Source organism: Mastomys coucha, unplaced genomic scaffold (genome assembly GCF_008632895.1).
Source record: "Mastomys coucha isolate ucsf_1 unplaced genomic scaffold, UCSF_Mcou_1 pScaffold21, whole genome shotgun sequence".
Classification (NCBI taxonomy): domain Eukaryota; kingdom Metazoa; phylum Chordata; class Mammalia; order Rodentia; family Muridae; genus Mastomys; species Mastomys coucha.
The window spans coordinates 124,868,668-124,881,668 of NW_022196904.1; the positions used below are offsets into that span (position 1 = coordinate 124,868,668).

A 13,001-nucleotide genomic window follows, 5' to 3' on the forward strand; every position below is an offset into this window, starting at 1 on the left:
CACTGGCACCAGCTGGTGTTTGGAAGAGTTCTTGGAAGCCATCCAGGTCTTCTAGGGGCTGAACTCTGTTCTTAGGTGTCCGTGACCTCCTCTTATGTCCTGTTGAATTTCCTGTGAAATCCAGTTTCTGTTTTGGAGTTTCCATAAAGGCTGTGCTCTCATTTTCTTCCTGCACTGGTGCTGGTGTGCCTGTGGCTCTGCCTGGTGACTTTGTTCTTTTCTCAAGTGTTGAAGGCTCTTCTCTCACATCCACCTTAGCAAGACCTGTCTTGGACAGTCTCTTTGTGCTTGCTGGGGTTCTGACTGGTTCTGTGTGTGAAAATTTGCTGGACATTTTTCTTACTTTGTCACCAGGAACTGGTGATAAAAAGAGTTCCTGGAAACCAGTCAGGTCTTCCAGGGGCTGAGCCTTTTCCTTAGCTTTTTCTAAAGCCCTCTTGCTTCCACTTACTGTTGGGGCCAGCATTTCATTTTCACATTGCTTCAAATCTTTGATATCCCCACGCTCACGTTCTAGAACTTTGGAAGTATGCCTGGTCTTCCCTGACATATATATAAGCTTTGTGGGAGCACAGAGTTCTTCCTCCACGTCTACCTTCTTCCCAGGCGTGCTGCTCCGTGGCTTCGTACTTGTTTTGAGACCAGCTTGGCTTTCTAGAGGTTGTGTCATTTTGCTAGGGGTCTTTGGCCAGAACTTCTCTTTGGTTGCTATGTTCACTTTCTGTTTTGTAATTCCTTGATCATCACTTATTAATGTGTTTTGCATGTTCACTGCTAAATCTAGGTTCTGTATGGCTCTTTGTTCTTGACTAAGTAGTTTCTCAGCATAGTCCACTGTTTGGGTGACCATCTGACTTCCTATTAAGTCTTTTGTTGGCTTCTGCTTTCTGGCACTTGATCTCCTAGCTGATGTCTTTTCTGAACCTTCATTTAATTCACCATTTTCCTTGCATCTTTGTGAAGAGTTTCTACTGTCCTGCACCTGTTGATCCACTTCTTGTCCTCCAAATGTCTTCTTTAAATGTCTTCCTGTGATGCTCTCAGCAAGGACTGGTTCTGTTTTTTCATTCATACTTTCTGCAAGGGTGTGTCTGAGCTCTCTAGATCTCCTTAACTTGCTCATACTCAATGCAGTCTTCAGAGGCTCTGTCTCAGAGCCTGGAGTCTTCTTCTCAAGGGGAGCAATGTTATGGGCATTCTTAGGAGTTTGCACTGTGTTTTCACGTTTGATGCTCCGCCGTCTTAAGGCAGGACTTGCAGAATATCTATCAGATTGCTGCTTTGCTTCATTCTGAGTATTGGAGAGCACTTTTTCTCCTATAAGAAACAAAAATATATACATAAAAAATGTACCACTTTCACCACCTAAGACCAGCTTAGTATTTTATATTTAGGAAGTATATAAGAACCAATAATTTAGCTTCTTTTCTACCAAGCAGTTACTGGATGACCTCAACCCTGTTATATTTATGATCTATTAAATATAATGTTATTTGGTAACAGAGAAAAGCCAATGTGAAGTATCCTTAAGAAGGATCTTCTAAAGCCTGCCAAGACGTGTGACATGGACCTCAACACAGGCAAGTTTTGTTCTAAAACATTTGAAATAGTTACTTAATATCTTGATTCACTAAAGAAGTAATAGATCCTATTGTGTATGTATAAGGTCCAAATCAAATTCTGTATGTAAGCAACTCATGATCCTCCTACCTCCACCTACCCCCGACCCCGTTCTGGGATTAAAGCCATATACCACCGTACAAAGGTTCTGCAATGCTTTAGACCTAACCCAGAGTTTCCTGAATGAAAGGCAAGCAATATACCATCAAGTTACATCTCTATCCTTGCAATAATTTTTATTTTGTGTAATCTCTATATAAATATGTCAGGACAAGTGTACTGTTTGTGCCTCTATCCTCTTATAACAAAGAAGCTAAAAGCATACAGACATCATTTAGACTTAGTAGCTGAGTGAATAATACTTCTTACCAAGCTAGGTAAGAAGTACACTGATTAACGTTTAGAAAATTGCAAAGACTGCTTGAAAACAGAACAGAGAAAGTGGAAATGGCATTTCACCAGGAAAAGCTATTGTAGAGAAGGCACCCAGTATTGTCTATTAAAAAAAAGGCAATCTTCAATTCTCTATTCCAAAGTTTAACAGTGGAAAAGACAAATAAACCAACCCAAAATCTCTGGGGTGTTGGGCAGGGGTGTGTCTCCTGAATTAGTTACTTGCAACTGTCTTTCAAACAAATTATCTGAATTGGAAAGAACGGAGCCCGTATCACTCATCTGCTGCTGCTTCTCCTTTACTGGAGTCTTGAACATTTCAGTTAGTCCTGATAAAAGAAAACATTGGAAACATGGCTTATATTATCTCATTCCTCATACAAAACAATGTAGACGTTTTCAGATCCAGGTATGCATCATCTCATTAAAATGCTGATTAATGTTAATATGCTCATAAAATTTTAAAATAAAAATAAAAACCAACAACACATATAGCCAATCTCTCTAACCTTCTTATGTGGGAAAGGAAATCCAGAGATTTAGTTGACTTCTGTAGTTTTCTAAACTAGTTCCCAAAAATAAGCCCAGCAAAGGGACAAAATTTAGGCATGGGTACCTCTCCTCAGAATACTGCTGTCTGGGAATCCCTGACCCAGGGGCCTTCTTATGCCCTCGAGAAGTCCTATATTTCTCAGATCTAAATCCCGAGCATAAATAACATGTTTCTAAAGTTTAGGATACTGACAGAACACTGAACATTTTCTGTCCTATCAAGAACACATACACGCGCATACACACTTTAACTATCATCCCTCTGTACTCACTTCAACATCAAAAAGGCAGCAGTGACATAACTCCATATGGATGATTAAGCTTCCTGAAAAGCTCACGTGTCATGCTTCTGTCTGGTTGGCTCCACAGAATGAGAACTTGAGCTGGTATTCACCAACCATAGAACGGGTATGCGAAATGTTTAAGTGTCTATCTGCACTAGCCTGTTCAAAGTCTCCTTCTTCCATAGCCTTCAGGGCCTTACTAGCTTACTTGAAATACCAGGGTTTACCTTCTAATGCTTTAAAATCGAAGCTGCCAGGCCAGGCATGGTAGCCCTAAGAAAGTAGGGGAAGGCAGATCTCTTTATGTTTTAAGTTAATCTGAATAGTAAGACTCTATCTCAAGAAAAAAAAGATGTGTAGGAGGAAGGGAAGGGAGGAAGCTGCCTATACCACGAGATGAGAATTGTCTGACTCCAAGAACACTCAAGACAGTTCACTGTCCCAGGCACCGTGTATTTAAAATCTTATCTTTGAGAGTTTTTGAAATACATATTTACATATCATCCTCAATTTGTCACATATATACACCTGATTCATTTTTTTATCTTTTGTTATTTTTATAAAGATAAATGAATTGTTCAAAAATGCAGTTCTTTTAGGGGATATTTTACAAGCATTATACACTGAGGTATTTGGTCATTTTCAATTCCCAATCTGCAATAAATAAAAATAAGATTCTACCGATTCAGTTCAAGACATAATTCTCTTCCAGAAACTATCACATATTGAGGAACATGAGACAAATCTGCTTTCTTGAGAGTACATCTAAGCCAGCCAGTTACTCCTTCAACTGATACTCAGGACAGTAAAAAAAGTTCAATTATCAGTAGCTCAGAAAAACCTTTCTTACATGGCTTCCTCTCAGCAAGCAGTTAAGCTCTCAAGAAAGAAAGGCAATCTTGGAGAAGCATTAATACTGTTCTAAATCAACTTATTCCCTGGGACCAGCCATCAGTGCAACTCCTTGCAAAAGATAGTAACACCCAATAGTGCTCATACCACAATGCACCTTTCCATTTTCTGTTCACATGCTGCTCACCAGAGGCTATGCACTTGAGATTTCCATCCCTGCGTCCTATAGGATGCAGATCCCCCAAATTGACTGAGCCCTGTCCTCTACTCCCAACCAACTTCATCTTTGAATATTATGACAGCAGAAAGCTTGCGTGATGGGTTATTCCTTAGCCACTCACTGCTACCGGGCTCACAGCTAGGGTTCAAAGGTTTTAAGAGGGGGCGTGAGATGGAGATAAAAGCATTAAGGAAGTCACAAACAGAAAGATCAAGAAGGCTGTGACTATAGGCCTTGTAAATGTGACTACATTTACCTGACAGATCTTCACTGAAGTCCACTTTTCGGTTTAGCGTCAAGTTGTTTAACATTTTATAGGGTCGGGCAGGCACGCTTACTTTCTCAATCTGCGCTCTCCCTACTATAATGGTACAGGGTGAGTTTGCATGGCCTGTAGAAAATTGATTGTGAAGGGTGCTTGTGGGTTTCTGCAGACAAAAGCAAAACATACAAAATATCACAACATGAACAATACACACCTAAGACAACTGAAAATAAAAGTAGTGCATACCTTTGGAGTACTGGGTCTTCTTTGTCTTTTGCTCGTCTGCTTTTGAGGGACATGTTTCACAACTTTCATTTGTGTTTGTTTCACGCCAAGTTTTACAACATCGGCCCATGATTTTGCAACTGTCAAAAGGAAAAGATGGTGAACTTTTAAAAACCCAGCATAAGAAAGTTGAGTTTGAACTTTTTGCCCAAAACAGCACTAACCAATCAGGTTGGCTTCGGAAGCACCACTCCTCCTTTTGGAGCAAATCATCTGTAGAATGCCATGCTGACTCCTGCTGATGGATGCTCTCTTCGCAGGCAGGGTGCCGCTCTTCCTGCCTGCTTTCTTGGGAACGTCTGTCTCACATACGAATTTGCTTCCACTGGAAGGAAGTGAAGTCCTGCCTGATCTGCGCCTTTGATCATTTGTCCTCGGTGGAGTTATTCCAGGAGACTCATGTTTCCCTGGAGACTGAGGCCGTTCCTGACAAGGCAGAGTCATTTATGAAAAACCTGACCACAGAGGTTAACAACTCTGTAATGCCTATTAAAAACCTTTACAACAAACCATGTAGCTTTTAAATCCTGAAGCATCAGTGGCTCTGCTTTTCAAAGATAAGAAAGTGGTCAGTTGCCCTATGCATTTAAGCAGAGGAAGGGGCCATATGTACCAGTGGAGTCTATTTCTGGCAGAAATGGGGACACTGCTCAGTGAAAGAAGGCATTCCGATTTCAGCTCAGCCAACACCAGCCCTGAGATCGACCTGGAGAGGGCTACTCACTTCTGAGAGGTGGGACAAGGTAGAAAGGTGTTAGGTGTGCCTCCAAGTCTTTTGGGCACTGTATTAGTCAGGGTTCTAAGGCTGTCCAGGGCCCTTTTAGGAAACTGGGCTATGCAGCCACAGCAAGGAAAAGCAACAGAACGGTGACAGAGGGCTAAAGGCATAAGGACTACATGTGCAGAAGAGAGATGTGTTACCAAAGACTTTCCTTCCCACAACCTTAATGCCCTTGTATTCCCCGAAAAATCAAAACAATCCTGTGGTCACATATGATACTGTCTTCAGATTCTTTTAAATGATGCCAGTGTGTCGCAAGGTCACATGGCCCTGTGGTGTGTCAGGATCTTCTTCAAAGGGAAAGTGTCACCTTCTAGAACTACCTGAGAGCCCATATGGTTGTTAGTGGGCATGAGACAAGTGGTAAAGAAGTAAGATCTCAATTATCCTTTACCTCTGCCTGGTTCTAGATGGAATGAATCATCTGTGAAATATGAGGTACAAACACAATGTTGACTGTCCAACTAACCTTGATGATTTTCTTCAGGACGGCTGGACTGTGAGTGCCAAGAGACTTCCTCTTGGTTGGCGTTTCTCCTCTTTTGAGTGGTGTATTAGGAGGCAAGTTTTCATCAAATAATTCAGGTCTTAAATGACCACCAAAGGATACACGTCTTCTTTTTGAAGGCATTCCCTCACTCTTGTCTGAAGTAAGGAATGCAAACACATGAAAAGAGCAATGTAAACGCCATGCTAAGACTTAGGATTTATTTCAAAATAGCATGAAAAAGTAATGTACTGCAAAGGAACTGAAACATGGTGCCTTTATTCATAAAACTGAAGCCAGAGCAGCCTCAGGACTTCCTAAAAGATCTCAAGAGAAACCAGATGGATTACATGACAACTGGGAGTGGAGGGTCTCCTTAAACCTGAAAATTGTATGTGACTAGTTTAAGAGATCTGCACACAGCAGCGGGTGTCACTCTCCAGCAGAGGAGGCAGCCCTGAGCAGTGCCCTAAAGAACTTCATAAAAGACACACATACATGGGCCAGACCTAGATCTGCCTTAGGAGTGAACTATGAGCAGGCAAAATAGCTTAGGTTGTGCTTGTGGGAAGTTCATGCAACCTAAGCCCATTATACAACTTCCTGAATAGTCTACAGAAACTTCTTGTCCAGAACTGGCACTCCATTTATGAGGAGTCAACCGAACACAGGCTGATGGGTACAAGTGTCACTGACAGATAGCCACAGCAATAGGTCACCAGCAGAAGCTGTGCCTAATATAAAGGTTATGTGCCTGGAGAGCTTTGCTTTCTTCAAGCCAGCATGAAACAAGGATGCAGGAAGATGCCACAAGGCTGCTCAGTATATAGCCTTGGATAGTCACTTCATGTTTGTAAAGAGAGATAAAGAGAAAGCTTTTTCTATGTGGTCAGATAGCTGAGCAGGTAAGGGTGCTTTGCTGCCAAGCCTATGGACCTGAGGTCAATCCCTGGAACCAAGATGGCACATGGTGGAAGGAAAGAACTGACCCCTATAAGTTGTCCTCAGACTCCTGCATGAACACCATGGCACATTCTTATGTTCCCTTTCCCCCATATACAAAAATAAGTAAATGTAGTAAAAATTTAAAAGCAAAATGTTAATGCCTTGGAAGCATATAGAACTTTGCTGGTGTAGAAACCTGAATCCAGTCCAGCGTCTGTAAGAGACTGAGAACAAGCTGGGTGGTGGCGGCACACACCTTTAAACCCAGCACTTGGGAGGCAGAGGCCAGCCTGGTCTACAGAGCAAGTTCCAGGACAGCCAATGCTACACAGAGAAACTCTTGTCTCAACAAACAAAACAAAAAAAGGAGAGACCAAGACCAGAGTTTGAACACCCTACGAGCTTCTCCGTTCAAGGATGGCTCAAAGGACTAACCATGACTTAGTCCCAAGAAACAATCCTACAAGATATAATTGGTATTCAGAACAGGACACTAAACGAAAAGCTATGATGATTAAAACCCTTAGATTGTAAAAGAAAAGTCACATTTTCTTTTCCTGACATAGTTTCTGTGATATGGTTCCCTCTTGAACTAGTTGCACCGCCTCTAGTACGCCTCTTTATAAATGGCAAAGTCTTCAGTATCCATATATCAGATAAAGCTTGCCTCTTACTGTATCAGAGTACTTAGTGGTTATTTAGCACACAGCTAGTTACACTAAGCAAACACCTTATTAACTCAGACTATGGAAGGTAGATAGTAACCTCTTAGGGAGAGTAGATCTACATTAAATAACTTACTAAGAGAGTCACCAAAGTTGCTGATATCAATAGAATTGAGACCAGGTAGTCCAGAGCAAGCCTGTTCTTCTGCTGTGGTCAATTTCTCAGGCTTGCTGAAGGAATTCTTGGGACTTTTCTTTTCACCAGGAACAAGGCTCTGAGTTAAAGAAAGCCACTTTTGCGTCTCTGCAGATGGAACCTCTACCTTTGCAGGAGTACTTTTTCTCTTTTTGGAAGAGGAATTTTCTGGTGTATCAGCAGGGCTGGCAACATCTTCAGCCTTCACGGCAGTTTGGTTTCTAGTTACCAGTTTCCCAGGAGTGACTATTTTATGAACTGCCAGTTTCCCAGGAGTGACTATTTTGTGAACTGCCTGGGCACTTTCACCTTCATCTGGATTCACAGAATTTCTTCTGCCAGTAACATGAAAGTCTTCCTCCTTAAGTTGCTGAGGATTCTGCATAGGGGTTTTCATTTTAGCTGTCTCTGTGGAAGTCTGAACAGGCCCCCTCCCACCGCTCCATCTCTCAGTCCAGAGCTTTCCTGGTTTGGGTGAAGAGGTCACTAGGACAGGAGTGCTTCCACTAGACTTTGGTCTTGCTTTGCATGACACCACTAGCTGTGTCTCCCAAGGTTCTTCTGCTGCACGGGCCGATTGGGGTTCTGATTTTCTACAAGATTTCTGTGATTTTGCGTCCAACTCTTCCTTCATCGATTGATAAAGTTTCTTAAAGGGAGACTCCTTTTTGTTGCTGTTGCTAAGGCTCTGTGCAGGAGAAAGCGTCAGTTCCCTGTAAGTGCTCCCTGTAGCCCTGGACTTCTTAACGAGATCCCCACAAGTGGGCTCTCCTATGTTTCTGCGATTGTGCTGTTCTACAGGCCCTGATGAATCTTGGGTAACACTGTCCTTTGAGCCATCTGAGGCAGGACTATCTGTGGAGAGGCCCTTGGCATGAACAAAAGATCTTCTTGAAGCAGTCATTTTCAAAGCTTTGGTATCTTGACCTTTCCCATCTTGGCAATAAATATGAAATAAGAAACAGAAGTTCAACATTTTCTCAGTGATTTAAAATTTCTGAAATCCAGTACCATATTTTAAATTGCCTTGTATCCTAGCTTTTCATTTAGTCTACAAATTAATTCCTTACACTTGTCTTATGCTATTTTTATCTTAATAAAGCACATTAATTTTGAATATCCAGTGATGTAATAAACCCCACCACACAGCTCAAGATTAACTGGGCAACTAAAAAAGCAAGCACTAGGGAAGAAGCTTCCCAGCTCTCTGCTTTGGTTTGGTATTTTAAATGGAACTACTCTCTTAGGAGTTTGGGAGACCAGGAATTTTATGTCTGTGTCCCCACGGTCCCACCCTTGCCACTGTCATAGCAGTCTGATGCTGAGGGTACCACAACAGAGCACAACCAATACCAACCAGGGTCAGCAGAGAAGCTGTCTCTTGAGGCTCGCCGTGATGGTTCCTACACGTTAAAAGATAAGAACAGGAATTTAAGTACCTTTTTTAGTGTGGTCATTTTTAAACAATGAAAACTTTTCATTAATTACATTCTTTGTCAAACTGCTTCTTCATGGCATTTAGAGGCTTGAGAAATAAAACCACGTGACTTGAAAGCTAGTGGTCATGACCTTCAGCACTTCTTAGCTGACTAAGAGCTTTCTTTTCTTTAGGGTTTATTTTTGTATTTATGTATATGTGCATGTATCTAGGTATATTTGTGTGGGTACCTCCAGGTGGTTATAAACTGCCCAATGTAGATCCTAGGAACTGAACTTGGGTCCTCTGGAAGAGCAGCAAACTTTTTTGGGTTTTTTGTTTTGTTTTGTTTTTGTTTTTTAAGATTTTAAATGAGTACACTGTAGCTGTCTTCAGACACACCAGAAGAGGGCAACTGATCCCATTACAGATGGTTGTGAGCCACCATATTGTTGCTGGGAATTGAACTCAGAAACTCTGGAAAAGCAGTCAGTGCTCTTAACCACTGAGCCATCTCTCCAGGCCCGTCTCCCAGTAAGTTTTCTAGAATTTCTTTATCTTCCAACATCGTATGAAGGAAGAAGCAAAGTTAAAATGAGCTTCCTCCATCTGTTAACTCAATACAGGCATAAACCATAGAAGCCCTAAGTTTCACCAGAAATGGACTGAGGATGCGCTAAATTGCAGCTTCAAGAGCACCCGTGCTCCCATCCCTAGTATTTGTTGTGTAGCAGAGCCAGGAAGTTAAGACACACAGGGCAGCACAGGCATGTGCACTCTAACTTCAGAGCCTGAATATCAAAGTCAACATTTCCTGAACCAATAGACAGTGCCTACATATTTGGGAATATGGAACTACTCTGGAGGTGAAGAATACATGTTTGTGTGTGCTATGAACAAAATTGATGTCAAGTATCTTTCTCAGATGTTTACCATCTTATTTCTAGGGACAGGGAACAAACTAAGCCTGAACTTTGTCAATCTGGCTAGATTAGCTGGCCACCAAACACCAGGGATCCTCCTATCTCTGCCTTCTCAGTGACGGGGATTACAGGTATATGCTACCACCCCCAAATTTTTTTACATGGGTTCTAGGAGATCAACAGGTGCACATGCTTACAGAAGAAGTATTTTATATAGAGCTATCTTCCCAGCCCTGTAATTTTTACATAATCATATTAAACAGGTATGAAGTTCCTATTAATTACTATCAAACTATTTCTGTTGAATTTTAATGCTTAGTTTTATTACAGACTAGTAACCAAATAGTTCATCAACTATTTAGTCGTATTTGTTTACCCCACAGGTCTACTACCAATCATTTTATTTTCTTACACCTATTAACAAGTTGAATGGTGACTGATGGGTCACCTCAAAAATAGCTTCTACACTGGGCTCATCTAAGGAAGAAGCAATATTTAACATAAATATTAATATTTAAATCTTGAAGGAAGAATGCCTATTGCTAAAAGTAGGTGAACCCTAAAGCTCCTAATCCAAGGGACTGCAGTTACTTCATGGTACATGTTTGACTAGCATTATAAAAGGAGAAACAAAGACTCTTAAAGCTTACCCTAAAGCTACTGAATCCTACCAACCCTCTAATCTTGTGTCTAGAATTGTGCTTTAGTAAACGATACCAGTGGCAGTAATCTCCCTGAGACTATCACGTGACAGGATTCCCTCCTGTGACAAGCAGGAGACTTATTTTCTTAACTGGGCCTCTTCTTCAGCACTCACTGTTCACAGTGTAATTATGGACAGGAACAGGGAGGAGACAACGTGACTCATCAGATGTCTCTAACTTTTATTTCTCTTAGGTCTCAAACCTGTGACAAAGACTAACTGAGGTACCCATTAACATATCAAAATGGATGATAGTTGCCACATACTCCTAACTTGCCTCTACCTGTTACAGGGCCTCCTGGTTGGCGTGCCCTCCCCCAAGCTCCTCTGGCCCCTAGATAACTCAACTATTTTGGCTATGCCAGTGGTCTCTTTGCCCAGGCTGCCCATCTTGGGTGGCTCCTCTCCTCTCTCGCTTCCCACTCCCATGGCCTAGCTCAGGGACATGTTCACTCGGTACTCTCCCAGATGTCTCTGTCTATGTTCTCCTTCCAATCTATATAATAAACCTTCTCTACCACACCTAGCAGTCATGTCCTTTTTTATTTTTCATACAATTTCTATATATTCAGGCTATTCTAACATGGGCTTGTAAGATCACAACACAGTACAGTAGAGTGTAAAACCAAGTTAACACTCTGTTTTTGAACAGCAAAAAGAAATATGGTTTTGGGTTACTTTACTGTGCTCACAGTCAACTTATTCCCGGATCTTGTCACTTAGATTTTTCTACTATAATAAAAAGCCATTCCTGGTCACCAGTTGAAAAGTGAGAAATCACTTGTTAAAACATAACAATGAGTTCCCATCATCACACAAGAATCAAGGTCAAACAAACCCGAGCATTTCCCCTCACCTTTCCAAGTGACCTTCCTGGAAATTCTGTTGACCTGCTTCCATCCTCATGACTTCCATCTTCATATCTACAGTGCACAGAGCCAGGTGAAGAATGTGAGCATGCAGATTCAAGCGTTAAAAACACAAACCCTGAAACAAACTCTAGGCTTTGTTCAGAATATTAGCTTACACAAATGGAAAGTTACAAAGCTTCATTCCAGGGTTATGATCACTGTTTCTTTACTCTCTCTAGAAGAGAAGCACATCTTAAGAAGATGGCACTAGATCTTGGTGATCAATTCAGAGCTGAAATCACCTTTACTATACACCACAGAAACTTTGGTACCTCAGGGAAGTGGCTTAACTTGAATTTGGATGCTGTCTATGTAAGATCTGAAGCCAGGTAGCATCTGAAACCTTTCCCCAAGCTATCATAGTGCTGAATGGAGTGAATCTCTTTTAAAGAGTCTAGTCAATAAAAATGTCCCTTCAAATTGTTCAAAGAGGCAAAGTTCATTTTATAAGGACTTAAAGGTAAATCCATCAAGATATTATATCTGGGAAAAAAGGTCTATTTAAAGTTAAGCCATTCAACAACAGGTCCTTAGACACAACAAAAGCCTTAAGAAGTATAAAGAGTTAAAAGTAAGGAGGCAAAAAGGTTGTACTATGTAAGCATAACAAATTATGTTTTTATATTTATCATCCAAAGGAATCACTAAGGCAAAAGATGTGACTAAAAGTAAGAGATTTCAAATGACAAAGAATTCTGTACATAATTTAGAATTATGTCCAGAAGTCTACAACCACATGCCAGGGGAAACACACACACACACACACACACACACATACACACACACACACACACACACTAGGGAAAGTAAATTAAAGAAAAGTAAACAAATCCTCAATGGATGATTTCAATATATCTTTTAAACTATTAAGCAGGGAAATAACAAAATAATTATTAAGAATAGAGAATTTAACAGGTCTTCAGATAAAACACTGCATTTGAATTTGGTAGTTGTAGAATACCACTTTCAAATACAGGAAATGGGGGCGGGCAGGCATTTGATCACAAAGAAAGTCTTGACAGATTTCTACCGGAAATCACTCAAATTCTCAATCAAGAATGAATAAATTGTGACTACTCTTACATGTTACTGTATATACTGTGCTATGTTAATGAAATATCTGTGGGAAGAAACAAGCCAAAGACACCCAACATGCTATAAACCACCCACACAAGAACATTAGTCAGACACATGCACACAAAGTTTCATGCTACTATAGTGTTTAGAGCCCACATGAAAGCATAATGTTATTGTGCCCTGTGTAAAGATTATTCTTGTTTTATTCCAATGCTGATTTCTGTGCCCCCATTTCTGGTTGCAAGCCGTATTCTAAGAATCTCCTGTCTCTATGATGTGTAAGCATTATTCCCCAATTATTCCCCGATTGGTCAACAAAGCTAGTTAGCTGATCAGCCAGTGACTGAGAAGGGGAGAGAACAGGGTTGGACAGCCAGCCAGCCAGGGGAGGAGAGAAGGGAGAGAGAATGAAGGGGGTTGAGGGG

The 13,001-nt window shown here is 41.1% G+C and overlaps 1 protein-coding gene across 2 annotated transcripts in view; it reads right to left on the reverse strand.

Moving 5' to 3' along the window:
- The window catches only part of Mki67 (marker of proliferation Ki-67), a 27,112-nt gene that overhangs the window by 10,148 nt on the left and 3,963 nt on the right, over positions 1-13,001 (reverse strand). The window contains exons 4-12 of one of the 2 annotated variants that reach the window (XM_031388649.1): positions 11,445-11,511; positions 8,903-8,948; positions 7,486-8,481; positions 5,722-5,897; positions 4,636-4,897; positions 4,433-4,551; positions 4,178-4,349; positions 2,187-2,342; positions 10-1,317 (exon numbers count right to left, since the gene is read on the reverse strand). In XM_031388649.1, the coding sequence (XP_031244509.1) occupies positions 10-1,317; positions 2,187-2,342; positions 4,178-4,349; positions 4,433-4,551; positions 4,636-4,897; positions 5,722-5,897; positions 7,486-8,481; positions 8,903-8,948; positions 11,445-11,511 (3,302 nt within the window). The remainder of the gene's footprint in view (positions 1-9; positions 1,318-2,186; positions 2,343-4,177; positions 4,350-4,432; positions 4,552-4,635; positions 4,898-5,721; positions 5,898-7,485; positions 8,482-8,902; positions 8,949-11,444; positions 11,512-13,001) is intronic. The other variant, XM_031388650.1, reaches the window with a different exon arrangement.